This window comes from Pseudopodoces humilis, chromosome 1 (assembly GCF_049639895.1).
Source record: "Pseudopodoces humilis isolate 2021_Gansu_Grassland_sample_001 chromosome 1, ASM4963989v1, whole genome shotgun sequence".
Lineage (NCBI taxonomy): Eukaryota > Metazoa > Chordata > Aves > Passeriformes > Paridae > Pseudopodoces > Pseudopodoces humilis.
The window spans coordinates 102,257,412-102,276,297 of NC_142200.1; the positions used below are offsets into that span (position 1 = coordinate 102,257,412).

The 18,886-nt window shown below is 34.5% G+C and overlaps 1 protein-coding gene across 2 annotated transcripts in view; it reads left to right on the top strand.

Annotated features, from left to right (window-relative positions):
• The window catches only part of CNTNAP2 (contactin associated protein 2), a 1,024,120-nt gene that overhangs the window by 658,341 nt on the left and 346,893 nt on the right, over positions 1-18,886 (top strand). For both annotated transcript variants that reach the window (XM_005519091.3, XM_088052353.1), the window contains exon 11: positions 13,972-14,078. In XM_005519091.3, the coding sequence (XP_005519148.2) occupies positions 13,972-14,078 (107 nt within the window). The remainder of the gene's footprint in view (positions 1-13,971; positions 14,079-18,886) is intronic.

Below are 18,886 nucleotides of genomic sequence, written 5' to 3' on the forward strand. Positions count from 1 at the left end.
ATTAGAGAAATAAATATATTAAGTCATTAAATCTTAGTTTACTGTATTTCTGAGCTGAAGCTGTAAATTTCTTATCCAGGGGTGCTGGGCTCTATTAAACTATGACAAATTCTTCTTAGCTTGGTTTACAGAGCTTGGCCAAATCCCTGATTTCTAAGGTGAAGAGCCATCCACCGAAATCAACTTTCATGAAAGTCTAAGAATTAAGTACAGACTGTTTAGCAGATCTTAATTAATCTGATGCTATTTTAAATATAATTCAATTCATAATTTCACATGATAAAACTATAAAAAATGTCTGCACTGTGTCACTGTATGCAATTACTGTGTATAGCCTTGATTCCAGTGCTCCACATCTGAACACTGGAGAGAAAAAAATATCTTCCCATAAAATACTGAAACATACAATTGTTACAAGGAAGATAATAAGAATTATTTTTTTCCAAAGCTGGAACATTTCCTTTTGCTTTGGACTGTTTTCTGAGTTAACTTTAAAAAAAAACAAACAAATGGACAAACAGATGTTTTCCCTATTTTTCTTTTTAGCTTTGCTTTGCAGAGTAGGATTCAGGTCCTTCTTTACCAAAAAACAGGATCCACGGACACCTACCAGGGAACCTGTCTCTTCTGGAAATGCTTTACAGGATGACTGTGGATTCCACATGAGTCTCTCAAAGCTTTATTGACTTATTCCTGTTGGACCAATTTACATAAACTCTAGTTTAATTTCTCCAGATCAGATTTTTAAGTGCTGAATCATGGGTTTTGCTTTATTTCATGATCCAGAAACACTTTTTCTAACTACAGCAGAGCATTAGTACACAGGCTACAACCTAAGAATTAGCACTGTAAGGCTTATTTGTTCCTTCACTGCGAGGACATAAGTAAATTATGCATATCTGACATGAGTATAATCTACATTTGATACCCTGTAGATGCAAACATTCAATGACATTATAAAATTTTGGGCTCCATAGAGGTTTTTATCATATTATTCAAGATTCTTTTTCTGACCAGAAATATTCATAGCAGTGAGAGGTAGAAAGATGTGTATTTGAAGGTAAAGCAGACCTAAGGTAGCATACCAATTTGGCTGGTTTTGTAGGCAAAGTGGGGATAAAGGAGTTGTGTCCTTGCCTGTGGTTCCTGACCAGAGGTTACTGCAACTGGGACTTGTTGTTACAGCTCACCATATTTATTATTTTGTAAGTACAGGTCACCTTAATAATGACTGAACATCTGGGATACCCCTTCTCTGCATCAATCACTCTTACATTGTCTGCTAAATGCATATCTTCCAAAAAACAGGGAAAAGCTTCAAAGCTCTCAATGTCAGCAATATTCAGTAAGAAAAGACTTGATCAGAGGAAAAAGTTGCTTCAGCATTTCTTTCCAATCTCTCATATACCAGGGAGATGAAGCAGTCAGAATTTTTGACATGCCTTTTATATTTTATATATAAAAAATTTTATATTTATATTAAGGGACAAGCACTAACTAAACAACACAAAGTTTTAGAAGAAAAATGTGTATCATATAGCTGGCATTTTGAAATAGTTGAACAATTAAAAGACATATCATTTTTGCAGCACTGGCCATGGTAGCATTCTTCTTTTGTACATATGACACCACATCCCTTTGGCTATAAGGTAAATAGAAGACCTTATCAGATTTCCACAAATCAGCCAAAATACCTTGAGTTTAAAGAGAATAAGCATCAAAAAGAGAGAGAATTAGATGTTTTTCAGTGCCCATACTCAAGTGAAAGTATCTTGACATGATGACTTTATTATATTGTTTCATGCTTCCCAAAAGAGTAATTTTATTGGCACTTGAGGTTACAGCAGTTCATCTCTTTCCTGTCCTTGGAGTCTGTGTTGCTTCCTTATTTTCTTGTTTTAAGCAGCTCTCCAAATTCTGTTTTTCAAGTAGTTTGAAATACTTCCCCCAATAGTGCTCACACGTGTGTTTAAACCCCTTTTTTCACTTTTTTTTTTCTTCTACCTCACTTTCTACGGTGTCTCTCGGTATCTGCTTTTCATTTTTCAGTTTAAATTCCTTTCTTAGCATTGATGCAGCCAATGGTGCACAACCAGTTTAGATTGCTCCCATATCAGATCTGCTGAACTTCAGGCTAACTTTTTATTCCCAGTTCAGCTGTCAGTGCAGCTGTCAAAGTTGCAGAGGTTCTTTCAGTAGTTTTCTTGCATACTGTCCCACTCAATGGCTCCCAACCCATTTTTCCCACAGGAAAACATTTGGAAGTATACTTTCAATTTGAAACAGAGGGTTGGAAGGTATTATTACTTGGCTTGGCACAGTCTCATCCATATAGTGTATTTTACATCACATTTAAAAATGAAAAATTATTTTAAACTAAAAAAGACACTCTTCATTTTGAACATGTCAAATGATATGTTTCAAGAACTTCATGTTTTCCAACATTTCTCAAGTTGAGATATTAATCAAATATGGCCCTTTCCTCTGAAGAATCTGTTTCAAGTGTCAAAGATTTAATCACAAAATGTCTGGAAAGCAAAAGCAAAATATTGTGTAGGGTTTTCTTCCTTATTTTCCTCTTCTATTTAAAGAAAAACCTCTAAAACTATCTACCAGCCTGTCCTTACTCTCCTGGAATACTAAATGCGTGAACTACTCAGAACCAATGCTGGCAGTATGCTACTATTTTTTTTCCATTTTAGCTTATGCTTTGTTTGCTGTATTACTGGAGTAAAATTTGTAACAGAAATAGAAACCCTTGAGAAATCAAAGCTTATAATAAACTGAAATACTGACAGACCCTGAACTATGGATCCCAAATTGCAGTTCTTGAAATGCAGAAAAACAGAATCAGGGCCCTCTAAAATACTCCAAATTATAGTCTATCAATTGTTCTATAGCACAATCACAAGCCTATTTTGGTAGAATAATAGAATCCCATCAACGAGCTATTTGTAACTAAAATTAGGCATACCGGGGTCATGTCATTACATTTTTTACTGTCAAGTACATGTTATTAGAACTGTAGTATCCTCAGTTACATTTTCCTTAAAAACAATTATGCTCTACACATGAATTGTTTTCTTGAAAGGATTTCCATTTACAGAAGCTTGAAATTGTCATCATTCTTGGAAAAAGCATGTGTATATGTTTATGCATATTGAATGTAGGTGTGAGAACAGAACTGCACCTATGTGAGTACACTCACACCTACTTATTACTTCAACAGGAAGCCTCCTGGCTCCAAAGCAGTTCATTGCACAAGTTCAAGGAAATAAATGAATTGTTTATTACTTACAGTACATATCTGTTTTCAGCAAATTGGAAATGAATTGAATAATAGGTTGTGAGTAGAGCACTGTATTAGTATATTTATCACAGAGCTGTGACCGCACTGCAGCAGAGCTGCAAATTCATTGGCACATCCTTGCTTTTCATGTCTTTAGACTACAGCACTCATTATATTGCAATTTATAAAATGTTTTAGGGATTGTATAAAAGAATAAAACACTGATGTGCACTAAGAACATAGATAAGAGACAGGGGAATAAGTCATTTTAACCTATATGCTTCATGTTTTATACATGATATTTTAGCTGAGCATATTGCTGTTTCTGGTAGATGGCAGAATTGCCAGAGTACAGGAAAAAAAGCAGATTGTGTAGATTTTAGCATATGCTCTATGTTAATTTGGAGGAGAATAGAGCAGTGTAAAAAGATAACTCATTTCTGTGTTACTCTTTATTGCTATTGTTGTTCATGATGACTGCAATGATAGGGAGGAGGAAATTCCATCGTGATAACATGCTATACAAATATAAATTAAACCCTTTTTTCTGATCCAAAAATCTTGCAAAGTAAAAAGATGAGAAATGGGAATAGAGACAGGGGAAAGGGTTATGAGTAAATATGCACATTACATTGCCTCTAACCAATGATGAAATATAATTAAGCTTGGTGACTCTATGGGTCAGCTCAGGGAGAGTGTTCTGTGTGAAGTAAATAATGTGTGAACGCTGTCTACATCTGATTCATTCATGATTGATCCAAGTCAAATTTAGATTAATGACTCAGAGAACCTAGTCTATATGTCCTTGCCAATATTGAGCAAACTAGGAGTTGGCAAGGATGTACTGCAAGAAAAGCATGCTGACCTCAGCTCTTCCTCTATAGTAGAGTAGGATAACTAAAGTTAGTTTGTTTTTGCTTACCAAGAAATAAGAAAGGTCTGAGTTTCTCTCAGAGGCAGGAGAAATTAGTGTCCTTGACTTATGTGTTCTGCTAGAGATTTAATAATGAAACTGGCATTTATACCAGTCGTCATTAATAAATGCCTCAGAAAAAATTCACATTTGCTTCCATCCCACATTTGTTTTATTGCATAGATTGTGTGTCTTGCTTTACTGCCAAGATTATGTTTTTGTTTTGAAGGGGAAAACCTTCACTGCTCAGACAGAAGGTGTTTTCTACAACGCTTACAGAGCAAACTCCTCTGGTTGCATGGTTACTAGAATAATCCACTGGAATTGTTTATAATCTGAATGGTTATGCAAGATCCACAGTTTCTGTCAAGATATTTGGTCTTGTCTTAACTTTATCATCAAATTAGTATTTGTAAGATAAATGGTTCCTGAGGGAAGCTTCCAGGTTGTCTCTATCACAGTGAAGAAAGTAGCCAGATTCCCAATAGTAATGATAGCAAAGAGTAAAATAATAATAATGATAATCATTTTTAAAAAGGTCATTTACATTAATCAAATCAAAGTCAAAAGTTAGTAAAAGTAATAAAGCCATTTGTTGTAGTGATTTTTTTAAGACTACCACTATTGTTTAGTATTTTTAAGCAAAGTCATTAAGGCATTATGCACTTTGTAGGATCGGCATCACTTTGGTAGTACCAAATCATGCTTTATTTCAAGTTTTTTTTTAAACTATAATGCCATAGTAATTTCAATATATTCAACTCAAAACCTACCAGTTACAAATACAACTCCATCTCATCATATAGTCAGATTGATGCCAGATTGGTAAATTAGGATGCTTAGCCAAGACTGTACTTGTATCAGTAGTAGTTAATGGCATCTGATAGCTTCACAATCATCAAGGTGATTCATATGCTCTGCATTTGATATTTAGATATTTAATGGGTTGTGCTTTTTGCATATGATGCAGCAAAACTTTTGTCACCTATTTGAAGATCAACATGAGATCATTGTTGTTCCTTATTAAGAGGCAGGCAATCAAAACAAGTAATGCAAAATATAAGATGCTCTATGTTGTGCACCAAGGAGTGGAGAAGTGTCATAGCCAAAGGCTATGACAGCCCACATCCAGGTTTAATTGACACAGCAAGAGACTTAATACAAAATCATCTAACAGTATTATACTCATCTTTATCACTCAGTAATTCTTTACATTATGGGAAGAAACATAAAGATTTCTAATTACCAGTTTCTTTATTCCCCAAAATAGAAATTTAAATATAAATCTCATTTAAAACACAGCTCTATAAATTCTGTATTTGTGTGGTGATGCATGATCAGTTGTGTTTATTAGCAGGAAATATTGTAGTCACTGTTCTGTATTATATGGGCTGTTCACTGGTCCACATGCTCTGATAATCATGATCTCCTAAAAAATAAGAGCAACTTTCTTCAAATATCTAACTTGGATTATAAAGCTGACATCATAAAATCTCAGGAGCTGTATTTAATTAAAGCTGAAGAAAGAAGTAATAATAATTAACAAGACACCAAAGAATCTATTTTATGGTTTGTTCTCAAGCCCAGCCAGTATGTTCTACTTTACCTATTTGAAGTAGCAAAAGAGATGTGATTAGATGAGTACAAAACTAATCCTGTCAGATTTTGAATAGAGCAATACCTAGAAAGGTTTAAAAATTTCTTCAGAAACTTAGTAATTAAAACCCATGAGATTCTTCTGGAGAGTCTCAGTGCTTAACACCAAGAGGTCTGAGCTGTGCCAATGTGGCACAGCTAGGTTAGTGAATAACTGCCACTCCTGCATGTTTGTTCAAATAATAAACACAATTTACGTCAAAAAATAATTGTTATACAAAGTAGCTTTCATCTGTTCTAAAAAGCCTTAACCTGGTTAATGACTAGGCAAAGGTATTCACAAGGTAGTGGAAAAGGTTAAAAACAGACCCTTAGGAGACAAATAATATTTCATAGCTGGCTTTTATAAAAGTTTATTCTTCCTTTTGTTTGAACTCATTTAAATGGCTTAAGATGCATGTAAATATTCTTATTTACACCAGCTGAAGACCTAAGGCTGTGTTTTCTGACTAAAACACTGTGCAACAGAAATTTTTGGTTTTATCCAGCCTGGTTAGTTCATTTTATGCATTTGTGGGTTTATCCTCTACCTCTGTATGATCATCACAGCACACTCCAGCTTGCAGCTTTTTGGACCAGACGCAACCTATTGGCCAATTACATCCACTTTATCCTGATGTTCCCACTCCCTGCCCCCCTCCAGAGAAGATAGACAATTCCTAAGAGCTGCTAAATACACCATTTCCTCCTACTTCTACTCCAGGAAGAGCTGGTCTCCTGCTGTCATGAAGCTGGTAGGAACTGACAGAAGGGATTCCAGAGTTGTAAAATTCCCTCTTGTTAACTGCTGCTGTAGATTCATCCTTCTCTGCTTCGATTCAGCAGAAGTGGCAACATTTAGAGTTGGATAAAAGTAGTTTTTCAGTCATCAAGACACCATTGAGCCTAGGTTATTCATAACATACAGGTACAAGAAATTGTCTACAACAAACGTAGAAATATGGCTTATCCAGCTCCTGCAATTGCTAAAGTGGAACCATCATGACATGATTCTAAGGAACTAATTTGTGAAGTGCTCTGAAAATTAAGAATAGTAGAAAAGAAAGGGAAAATTAGTCTCTACATTGTTGTGCACAGAATAAAAACTGCATAAATCCAAGAGGACAATTTTATCCCAATGTGTTAACTGTGGTACTTTATCCTCTAAGTTCTCCATTAATCATTCTAATGCAAACAGTTTAGCATGGAACCTTACAGATCTGAACACCAAAAAAACGGTTTCACAACCTTTATTGGGAATATAGCATAAAGGAATTTTTCTTTATCAAATGCCACTGTATATTTTAAAATTAACTTTTCCTTTGTAAATCACAGTCTTTAAAAATGCCAAGATTTTTTTTTTTTTTATCTCATGGCAGAACAAGTTTGATAGTGTCCACCAAAGAAACATGAAGGCCTTGTATTGCTGTATGTGACAAAGAAAGGATAGATACCTCTTGGTTCAGGTTTATTTACTTCTGCCATTGTTGATTATATGCATGTGTGCACAATTAGCTTAGAAGTCAGCAGCAAATTAAACTAGTTTGGGAATTATTGTGAATCTAAGTTAATTTTACAGTCCCTTCCATCTGCCCTTTGTGTTGCCTTGTGTAGGAGTTCCAAATCCTCTTGCTGAAAATCTCAAGGTCACTTTAAGAGCTTACCTTGTAAGAAACAAGAAATAATCTTACAGGCAGATCAGCTGGTTTTAAAAACATGGACTCTCTATGGAATGGTTAATTTTAACCTAATGTTGGTAAAGTAGGATAACAATAACACTGTGTCTTTAATTGGGTTGTCTTATTTTCAGTATGCTTTTACCATGATGAGTGCAATGTCTTCTATTGCATTAAAGAGCAGCATCACTGCAAACAGATACATATGTTTAGAATGTTTTTGTGATTTGGTTACCAGTTTAGAGAATGTCTTTTAAAGTAAATAAACATATCTTCAGTGATTCAAGTTACCAGCTGAAAGCATTTACTGCTCAAAAAAATTATTTTCCTTGTATGTTATTTTATAGATGTAATCTTTTATGTCATGGTCTTGAGCAGTCAGGCAATCCTGAAGAATAAAAACTTTTAAGTTTTTATAATGTTTTAATAGTCTTTTTGTGAAGGTAAAGGTAAAAAAATAAAAAAATAAAGGTAGATGTTAACAGAACAACACACTAAAAATGACAGCAGCATGCATTTTGAAGGATCTTTGTAAAAAATGGTGATAAAAAATATGGATTTGAAGGATATGTTTGGAGGTGTTAAAAAGGACAACTAGCGGGAAAATACTGGAAAACCACTCAAAACAAGCTGATTGTGGTTAGCTCTGAGACAGAAAAATGAACAAAAAAGCAGAACAGAAGCGATTTGGGAGAGAAATGAGAGGTGAGGTGTGAGCATGAGGAAGATTAGATAGGGATTTGATGATGAGAAGGAAAAGATTGAATTTCATGTTAAGCACAATTCAGCCTGGGTTATTTTCCTTTGTGAAAAGCCTTTAACATTTTGTTCTGCTCAACAGAAATTCTCATGCTGTCATTATCACTGTCACATTTGAGTTCTTTTCACTACATTAGCAGGCAATACACGTCAAATATTTTGTTTTCTGTGTGTGTTCCTTTTGACCTCTCAGGTGGAGGAGTAGTTGCATAGGTGAATGTTTTGATTTGGTGATTTCTTGGCTTGTTCCAGATGTATATATAAAGAGCATTGGTTTAGGTTGTATCTAAACACAAACTGTATTTTGCACTTATGCTAGCAATAGGAAGTGTGAAAGGGAAGAAGGAAAGGAAAAGGCAGTGAAAATAAGGAAAGATCTGTGTTTTACAGAAGAGAATTGTGAGATTTTTGATGGTTCTTTAGTACTGAGGGACTTTATTTAACAGGCTGCATGTGGCCATATGAACATTTGCCTTTCTGCACAAAAGAACTTTTTTTCTTTTTTGCTCAAATGATTTCTAAACCTAAAAATTGGAGTCAAATACTATATACACTTTGGGCACAATATGTCTAGGCAAGCTAGTTAATGGTTTAAATAACCCTGCCCTGAAGAATATTGTCCTCTAAAAAGACTGAGGCAGTGGTCTGTTGACTTACAGAGGATAAATAGCACATTTACAACATTAAGAAAACATAATCACATAATGAGAAAAAAGAGATTGAAAGAAATGCTTTCTGTTTCTTCTGGAATATGAAAATATCCAGATTAGAATGGTGTCTGGTGAGATCTCTGAGCTCATTCTCCTGCCTTCAGGCAGACCCAAACATACTTAAGTATCTCCTGATGTATGTTGAGTTGTTTCTGAAAATACTTTCTATCACTAATGAACCTCATTGCATCTTTGCCCTTCCCCTGCAGACATTTCTAACAGCTTGTAACCTTCCTGTTTCCAAGAACTTTTTGTGCAATTGAAAATCAGCCAGTGCTCATTGCTGCTGAATAGGCTGTGAGGATTTCTCCGTGGGTCTGATATCACTCTCCTGCTTTTACTAACATTATGAGATACCTTTGCTTTGTCTTCCCTTTCTTTTCTTTCTTGCTGTCAATAGTATGTTGGGCTCATTTAGGACCACTGTACCACATGTGGAACAAATAAAACATAAAACCACAAAAAACCTCCAAATAAACAAATACAAAAGAAAAAACCAAATCAACCAACCAAACCCAACAAACCACACCAAACAAAACCCACCAAACAGCAACAAAAAAACCCAAACAAATTTAAAAAAAGCTCCTGATTTTGTCTTATGAGATGACATAACCTGATGTAATTTAACAAATAGAAAAATCCAGATTACCAGACACCTATTAATCTGCCTTTAGTAGTTTTGTTGCATTTTTGAGGAAAATAAGAAGTTACCTTGAAGTTAATGCAAGGTAGAGTAGAACACAGCAGATGCTCATCAACAGTGGGTTGTTCAGCATTAACCTGATCTCCTTCTCTGACAGAGCACAGTACTTTTGGTCTCAGACAGGAGAAAAGTGATAGATCTATTTTGCCAGATGTCAGTAAAATATTTGATATATTGTAATGATGGAAATTATTAGCTAACCCAGGGAAGATGGAGTATGAGAGAGGAATTGCAAAGAAAGTTGTAAACTGTCAAATGGAATTGCCTCCCAATTTATACTAATGGGCTAATGACTGGCTGGGAGATGAGAGTTGCTCAGAGATGAGTGCCAGAGAAAATCCTGTTTAATGCTTCAGCCTTGGCTCAAAATTAGGAATAACTTCATGAAACATGCTGATGATCCAGCTTCAGCCTAGAAAAATAACCTGAATGATTTGAATGACACAACAGAAGTTACAGTACAGAATAATGCTCTTGAAAACAGTAGCAAGATTTTCTGTACGCTATGGAAGTCATTGGTTGGAAGTAATTAAAAGAAGTAGAATGGGAATTTAGTGAAGGTCTTTAATGTGTTGAGCAATCTCAGGATGACTTTGAGCCACTATTTTTTGGTAGTCAGCAAAATGACTACCAAAAATATACTTATATTAAGCAAAAATATAATATAATATAATATAATATAATATAATATAATATAATATAATATAATATAATATAATATAATATAATATAATATAATATAATATAATATAATATAATATAATATAATATAAATATAAAGCAAAATAATTTCATTAAACAAATCTGAAAATTTTTATGAAATCAAAAATCACCAAGCACTTATAAGACCTCCTGTAGAACACTCAGCACAATGCAAGTGCAAACAGGAGCAGAGTTACAGGGAGGAACTATGGAAAACATATTTTCCAACAGGAGACTTCATCTCACAAAATTACAGACTAAAAGTTATGATTGCTCTCTGCCAAGTATTGAGGTGTAAATCCAAAGAGAAAACAAACACTCTTTGATAAACAAATAAAAGTTTCAAAATAAAATACCAAACCAAACAACATCTGCAAATTCTCTATGGAGAAATTTTGGGGTGGAAGTTAAAAGACAGTGTATCATACTTGAAGGGATGAAGTTCTAGACTTGCCTTTCAGAAGGAGCCATAGAGCAAAGTTCTCAAAATGGAGTCTGCAACATTTTGCAAGTTCTTGAAATATAGGTGTCCACAATGGGAGGAGACACAACTTGGTGATGAGAAACTTGCAGTTCTGCTTTGTGGTGGTTTCTAACTTCAGAGCCTGGTTTAGTAGGGAAGTGCTGTTTTGAAGGTTTGTTTTGCTTTATTTTGCTTTTTATGTAATGAAGCCTTATTCCTAAAGGAGAATAAATAACTGAATTTCTTAGAAACATAGTCTTTTATTAAAAATAATCATCAAATCATGCATGCACTGATTTTTTTTGAGATTTTGAGTGTATAAATTTTGAGTGTCTACTAAATGATGAGCATAAGGTAGATACATGAAATTATTGTATGTGCTCAAAATACAGATTTCTTAGCAAGATATTTACATATTGAAAATTGTAGGTTATTCTCATTCTATAGAAAGAAATGTGTTTGAAAGAATACAGTGATAAATGTTATTCTTTATGATATTGTTTACTGAACTCAAACAGTCAGGTTTTTTGTAATCTCTACATTCTGGTTATATGGCATTTCCTGTAAGCTCCATTATGGTAGGTAAGTTTTGTCCAAAGTAGGGACAGATGAGCACCAGATTATGTTACAGAAGTTTGCTAATGGATTTAATAGAAAATAAATCTTATAATTCTATCTGATAAAAGAAAAAAGGGTGAAGGGAGAACATCAGGAAATGATCCTATAGTCTGATTTAAACTTCAGTGTGCACTAACATTAAAATATTGTTTACTCCAGTTTTTCTAACTACATCATCTTTAAAACAGCAAAAATCAGATGAGTAAAAAAGAAATTTTGCAAACGCAGATCCAACCATCCACTGAAAGCCATTACACTAATCCAACCATCATACTGGAAGCATAAAATTAACATCAAGGAGTTTGCTGAATATCTCTGTTTTTATGACTTACTATGCTCCATTAAATGATACAGATAAATATCTAGTTTTCATCTCTCCGAAGATTAAGTCATTTACCTCAGTTATATAGTCAGTAATGCAGTCTCTTTACTAGTTATGTTGTAATAAAAGTAAGTTATACTGCACTAAAATGTGAAACTAGTTGCAAGCATTATGTATGAGAGTTCGTATAAATAGCTGGTAAAATTCACATAGAAAAATGTTTGGTTTGGTCATTGGAAAATTACTTTTCAAGTAATGTATGTTCAAATGTAAATGAAGAAGAAAATACATAAAAAGAAGTTATTTTGAAAAGCTGGGAAAAATACAAAACCATACACAGATTTAGGAACTTTTCTAGTTATTTACAGCCTTGAATAAAGTGGGGTTTTTGAGATTATTTTCAAAATGTCATTGCTCTTTGCTTTCCCTACTCTTGTACCCAGAAGCTATGGATTCCTGTAAATTGTTAATTGTTTGTATGTTCAGAAATGTGCTATTATACAGTCTCATTTTTCTTCTGTGGTGTTGAGAACACAACTGAATAGCAGTAATCAGCTCTATCTGTTCATTTAGCCTGCCACACTTATAAAACTAAATGAATTAATTTAAACCATGCTGAAGACATAATTTATTGAACTGAGATAATTGCCTCAGGTAATTTCACTGTATTTTACCATGAAAAGAAGATTTTTAAATGGTTTTTTTCTTGCTTTAGAAGAGCATTCCTTTAAGAACTATTTTTAGCCACACCAGTATTTTCTGATCTTTTTGAAAAAGAATGGGTAGCCTTGAGTTCTATAGAGTATAAGACATCTATATTCTGTATATTTTGGGGTATGTGTACTGGCATGCATAAAACAAAAAATCATTACTAAATGAGAATACACAATATTCAATTCTCCAATGCATGTCGTGGCAAAAATTATTCTTGGTTGTTGAGCCATGCATGCCAATGCTGTTAACTGGAAATTGAGGGAATAAAGAGACTGTAAGCTTATAGAAGAAAGACTCAGATCCTCTAGTTTCAATAAGTTTCTATATAGGAAAACAAAGCTTTCTTTGGATGTTATTTATGAGAGTATAGTTAACTGTCACAAAAATATGATGAACTTCATTTATCTTAGAGATAAGAATACTTATTTTTTAATGCATTACTGGAAGGAATTTCTCTGTCTATAGGGGCCTCCTAGTTTTACTTTTTAATTTCATAGTAAAAAATATAGATTTGGCCAAAAAAATTCATGAAAGAGAAACTCCTTTGTTTCTTGATCAAAAAAGCAGAGCCTGCACTGATTGTAAGTAATTTAATAATAAGAAAAAAAAATTCTTTGAAATGGTATTTCAAAGCCCTTTCAAGGAAAAGAAGTTTAATAGTTTCATAGGTGAAAGTAAATGGTAATTCCCATTTTTTACTAAATTTGATAAAAAAGTACCTTGGCTAACTCAAATCTTTGAAATCACATTTAGATAATATTTCAAAAAAATGAATATATGTTCTGCTATAACTTTGGGGTTTTGCTGTTCCACTTTTTCGTTTGCATTCCTTCCACTCTCCAGCAACAGTGTAGCTGGATAAGAAAAGCAGGTGTGTGGGGGAAAGGAGAGCAACCCTTGCCACAAATGCCTGTTAAGAGAAAAACACAACTTTTCTAACAAAGCCTATCTATATATAGTTAGTTTTAATAATGCAGCTTTATTAATTTCCTTCCATCCTAGCCAGCAGGCAATCTGTCTCCATTTTATCCCATTTCTGGCAAGAGAAAGATGAAGAGCAAGCCAGTAGTATTTTGTTTTTAACATCCAGTCAGCTGTTGGCCTTTGTCACTCCTTGAGGTGTGACGCTACCTGCACAGCAGGAGGAGGTGTGACTTGTGATGCTCTTTTTGTTTTGAAAGCTGAGTACCAGTCTTAAGTTGCTTAGAACCCTGGTTTATGATAATGAATCTATTCCACCTTTAATGTGCTTTTTTACTGTTTGTAAAAGGGCTTCAGCAAAGCCCTGTTGAATCCTTTATGCAGTTGTATGTTCCGATATAAATTCTGTTAATACACCTAAAATAGCAAGGATTAATTACTGGACAACGACATGATACACTGCTCGTGTAGCTCAAAATCTTGCTCTGTGTAAATCTTGATGCTCATTTTGGTTTCTCTTTCTGTCTTTGCATCTGTTCCTGACAGGTGTGTGCCCAATCACTGTGAACACGATGGGAAATGCACCCAGACGTGGGACAGCTTCAAGTGCACTTGTGATGGAACAAGTTACAGTGGTGCCACTTGTCATAACTGTAAGCTACCCTGCAGTTTCAAAATTTCAATGGAGTAGGGAAGTCTCTCGTGTCTTTTCATTGAGATAAAAAAAATCCTTCTTCCTTTCTGGTTGTTAAAGGTCCTCAAGCCTCTTTTGAAAGAAGGTGTTGGCTTAATCACTTTTTTACATTACCTGCATCATGATGAATGTATACAGCACTGAACTGCACCATGCTGCACACTGAAGCAGTTCAACAGTAGCTGGGTGTACTGAGCAAACACGTTCCCAGAAATTGAACACAAGATACAATTTCAAATGGAAACAGTGAATCTGCCCTGAAATGTTGGGGAGAGCTGCTGACTGCTGCTTGAGATGCTGGTTCAGGTTGCTAATCCCAAAGGGTGTTTATACTCTGATTATCAACCAGTTTAAAATCTAATTATTTGCTCTGTGGTAATGAGTTTCTGAAATAAGAGTATTTCCTATGAGCTCCATGTGCCCTACACTATAAAAGCACAGAAAGAAGGAAAAGGTACTGTTGCCTTTTATAGGTCCTGAACAATGCATGCTGAATCAGTGGCATGTGTCTTCTATTCCTCCCCTCATTTACTAAAAAAGTGGGATTTTAATCTGCAAAAATACCTAGAACACAGAGAAAATATATCCAGTCTTTACTTTTTTTCACTTCTTCCTTTTGCCAAAAATCTCCTAATATTGAGAAGAGAGTAAAAATACTTTTAAACAAGCTATCAGTTTAAATTGAAGCCAGGATTTAGAGAAATACAAGTTTATATTACTTTATGATTTACCTTAAATACAGATATGTATAACTTTACAAAGATAATTGCAGATTATTTTCAGTTTTAACCAAAAATCCCAAATCAATGAGAACGTTTTTGACCATTCATAATTGTCTGAATTAAAACAAAACCCTAATTTATGGTTAAATATTATATAAATGTAAGAGGGGATATATTTTATGTAGTGACTATTAATACATTGAGTGGCAAAGTTCTCTGTGACCTAGCTGTTGAAGGTGTAAAATTGTATGAGTTAAATAGCAAATCAATTTTGATTAAAGAGAAATATTTAAGGTACCAATGCCTATAAGAGAGATTGCATGGTGGCCCTTTTCCCACCAAGAGGGAATATGCTCAGTGATGGCATGGTTGCATCTAATTTTAGGAAAGAAAACACACAACTTGTGTCTATCTGTGCTCTGTTGTGGTGTGTGCAGACCAGCTTTTAAGACATGGTTGAACATAGCTATTCTTGAGTTGTTCTTCTTGAGTTCCAAAGAGAAGTAGCTAGGACAAACAGAAGCCATCACTTTTCTGAAATCACATTGATTACAAAGGGAAGAAATAATAATCCAAGGAGATGTGACATTTTTCTTAATAAGATGTTCACCTGTCTTTTATGGGTAAAACAGTGCAATAAGGCAAGTAAAAAGTATTGTTGAACTGCAGTACCAAAATAGGGATCTGGAGTATATTGTCCTGTCTTTATGGTATGGATAAAGTGTACGGGATTACTTACACTCTCCGGGTCATTTGGAGACACATTGTTCAAGAACTTTCATTTTTCTAGTTCAGGCAAAGTTTCTAACTTAGATGTATAAGCTTTAATTTTGTTAGATTTTTTCATTTCAAAAACATAATTTTTGGTTTCACCATGTGCTGCTGTACTTTAGAAGTCTTCTTTCTTACTAAAAAAGGTTGAGCAGAAAGTTATTCACTTGATAGATATCCTGTCAGAATGTGTGAAATCCTATGCCTTTCTAGAGTATTGAAGTTAATGGCACAAAAATGAGCGAAAAATAAAAAAATTCAGCATCAAGATACAGACTGAGACAACCTTAACTCTTCCTTTATTGAGCAGGCAGTAGCTGTCAGTTTTTACAGGATCATGTTCCAGATACAGCTGCAAATAATGATGGGATTTGTTGAAGCTTGCCAGAGGTTGTAGTCACACTGCCCTGCAGCTCTGCTGCACTGATGCTGACCCTACTGTCCTTTCCTACTTGTGCAGTGTGTATGTGTATGCTCAGACAAACTTAGTGTGCTGCCTTTTGCTTTTGAATTCTAAAGTTTGTGGCAGTAGCAGCATGAAAGGTATGCTGGGGAAGGAGGGAAGTTGGAACGACATGGTGTGTGGTATAAAAATAGCTGTAAGCAATTTTCAACAGCATTGCAGATTGCATGAAAAATATAGCAGATGTCATGATTCTGTGGAGCTGAAAAGTATTTAAGTGCAGATAGCACTTGTTCAGTACCATTTTACTTAAAGATAATATTAATTTGCAAAGCAAATTGCCTTATCTGTCACAGTAAAATATGTTTTTCTTTTGTCATTGTATGCTTTTGTGGAGGGTATAACAGCATTTCTCAAAGAGGTTGAAGTCAAGACTGTGTTAGTGGGGATTGCAACTCTGTAGTTGATGATTTTAATGAGTTTGAGTTATGCTGAACTAAAAGGAACAAGATAATTCTGTGTTACTGAAAGGTTTTTTTCAGTGAATTGATTTTGCTTTGGTCAGGTAATTCAACACTTTCCTGAGCTTTTGACCTGAAACAAGGCAAATCTTTGCAGCCTTGACTGGATTTCAGATTGCAGTTTTAGTTTCCTTTGAAGTTGGAATTCAAAGACAAACTCAAGGGATGAACTCCTTGAAGTGAAACAGAGAAAAAGGTTTGCATGAAAACCATATGAATCAAAATGACTTTGTTTCACACAGGTCTGGATATAATATATCATATGACAGTGAAAACAAGTTAGTTTAGAGATGCACAGAAATATGCGTTCTGGGGCTGAGACATAGTGGGGACTACAAGCCAGAAATAAATAGCTAGAGAAAAAAAAGTTCCAAATAAATAAATCTGAAATGAAAACTTTAATTCTTATTATTTCTCCAACTGTGTACACTTGTTTTCTATTTTAAGATTATTAAATAATTTCCTTTTTGGAATATGACACTCTTGCAGGAAGGTTCTTCACCTTTCAGAGATACACCAAGCTCTGTGTTCACTATCTTGTTATTTCTTTCAGCTAAGGGATATTCATGCTCAAAGAAATGCTGTGGCCTGGCAAAATCAGACTAGAGTATTGATTTTACCATTAGGCAAGACTGAAAGATAAATGAATGTATTTACTCAAAAATAATGATTTACAGTGATGCAACATTTACAAAATTATTTAAAAATTAATTGAGTTATAATTAACAGCAAGAATCATCCTTACTAGCTTTATTGTATCATCTATATTTTAAACCCTGACTAATTAATTTTACAGCCTACCAGAGGCTGGCTCACTCATGCAGAGTTTTTAGAGTGATATTTTCTAGAGTTTATTAGTAAATGGCTCCTGAAACCTTTCAAACAGGAACTCATTTTTCTGATTACATCTTATCTCCATCACTTTACACCATCACTTTACAATTTATTTATCTAGCTTTATGTTCTAATAGTCTTCCTTCTGTTTACAGCTTCTTTAAAACAGGGTGGTATAATTTTAAAAATTGTGTATTGGGATAACTAATGATTATTCAAGCTTCTTGTTCTGAGATTTTTTCGTAATGTAGGTCAAGGCCCACTTTCTCTAGAATCTGCATTTAAGATAAACACTAGAAAGAACTTACAGAGTTTACTATGATGGTGATGTATCTACCTTCCACTTCCTGCATAAACTTCATTAGATTTAGGAAAAAGCCAGAAGCACTTTATTTGATATTTGCCTTCTCCTAATGATATTCAGTAACAAAAATATTCATTTTGTACTTAAAAGAGTAATCTTAATGGTCATAGAATTATGATTCTGAATGATTATGATTATGATATGAATGGTTTGGGTTGGGAAAGACCACAAAGATCATCTAGTTCCAACCCCTGTGCCCTGGACAAGGCCATCTTTCACTAGCCAGAGTTGCTCAGAGCCCTTCCAGCCTGGCCTTGAACACCTCCAGGGAAGGGACATCCACAGCTTCTCTGGGAAACCTGACAACTCTCACAACCCTCACAGCAAAGAATTTGTTCCTAGTATCCAATTGAAGACTGCCCTCTTTCAGTTCAAAACCATTCCCCTTTTCTTAATACTACATGCTCTTTTAAAAAGTCCCTCTCCAGGTCCCTTGTAGGCTCCTTAGGGGACTGGAAGTTGTTATAAGATCTCTCCAGAGCATTCTCATATGAAAGACAAGTTCTTCTTCTTGTTCCAATTATTTTTCTTTTATTTCACCTTCAGACACTGTCCTTGTTTTTACAGCTGTACAGATTCCTTCAAAAATATCAGACAGGAAAAGGTTTTCTTAAAAACCTTCAGTTAGTCAGTCCATAGGAGGGAGTAGCATCCAGATCACATGTGTTCCCTGTTAGTTTTGTAAGACAGTGGGAGAAGTACAACTTTGTGTACTCCTGTCCCTATGAGAGGCACTAATTGCATCAGAATATACAGAGAATGCAATTCTGCTGAGAAAGAACATTTGGGATTTTTTCATTTTTAGAATTGGTGGTCTGCTGTAAGTTTTTTTCAAAAAGAATTTTGGAAGCAATGTAGTGATTCTTAATTTTCATAAAAGGGAACTTGACCTCTCAATTCTCTGTCTTCTCACAGCTTGTTGGGAATAAATGTTACCCTATATTTTGGAACCTGATTCAAAGTTAATGATGCATAAAACTTCTCTTGAAATGATAAATATATTAAATGTCACTGGAGTTTAATGGGTACTGATATTTTTCCAAGGAATGTTGACTATCTCCCTAAAACAACATATTGCTTTATTAATGAGTTTAATCTTTTCTAGAAACATACTTTGAGTAAGAAACATTGTAGAAGCTGTGAGAATTCTCA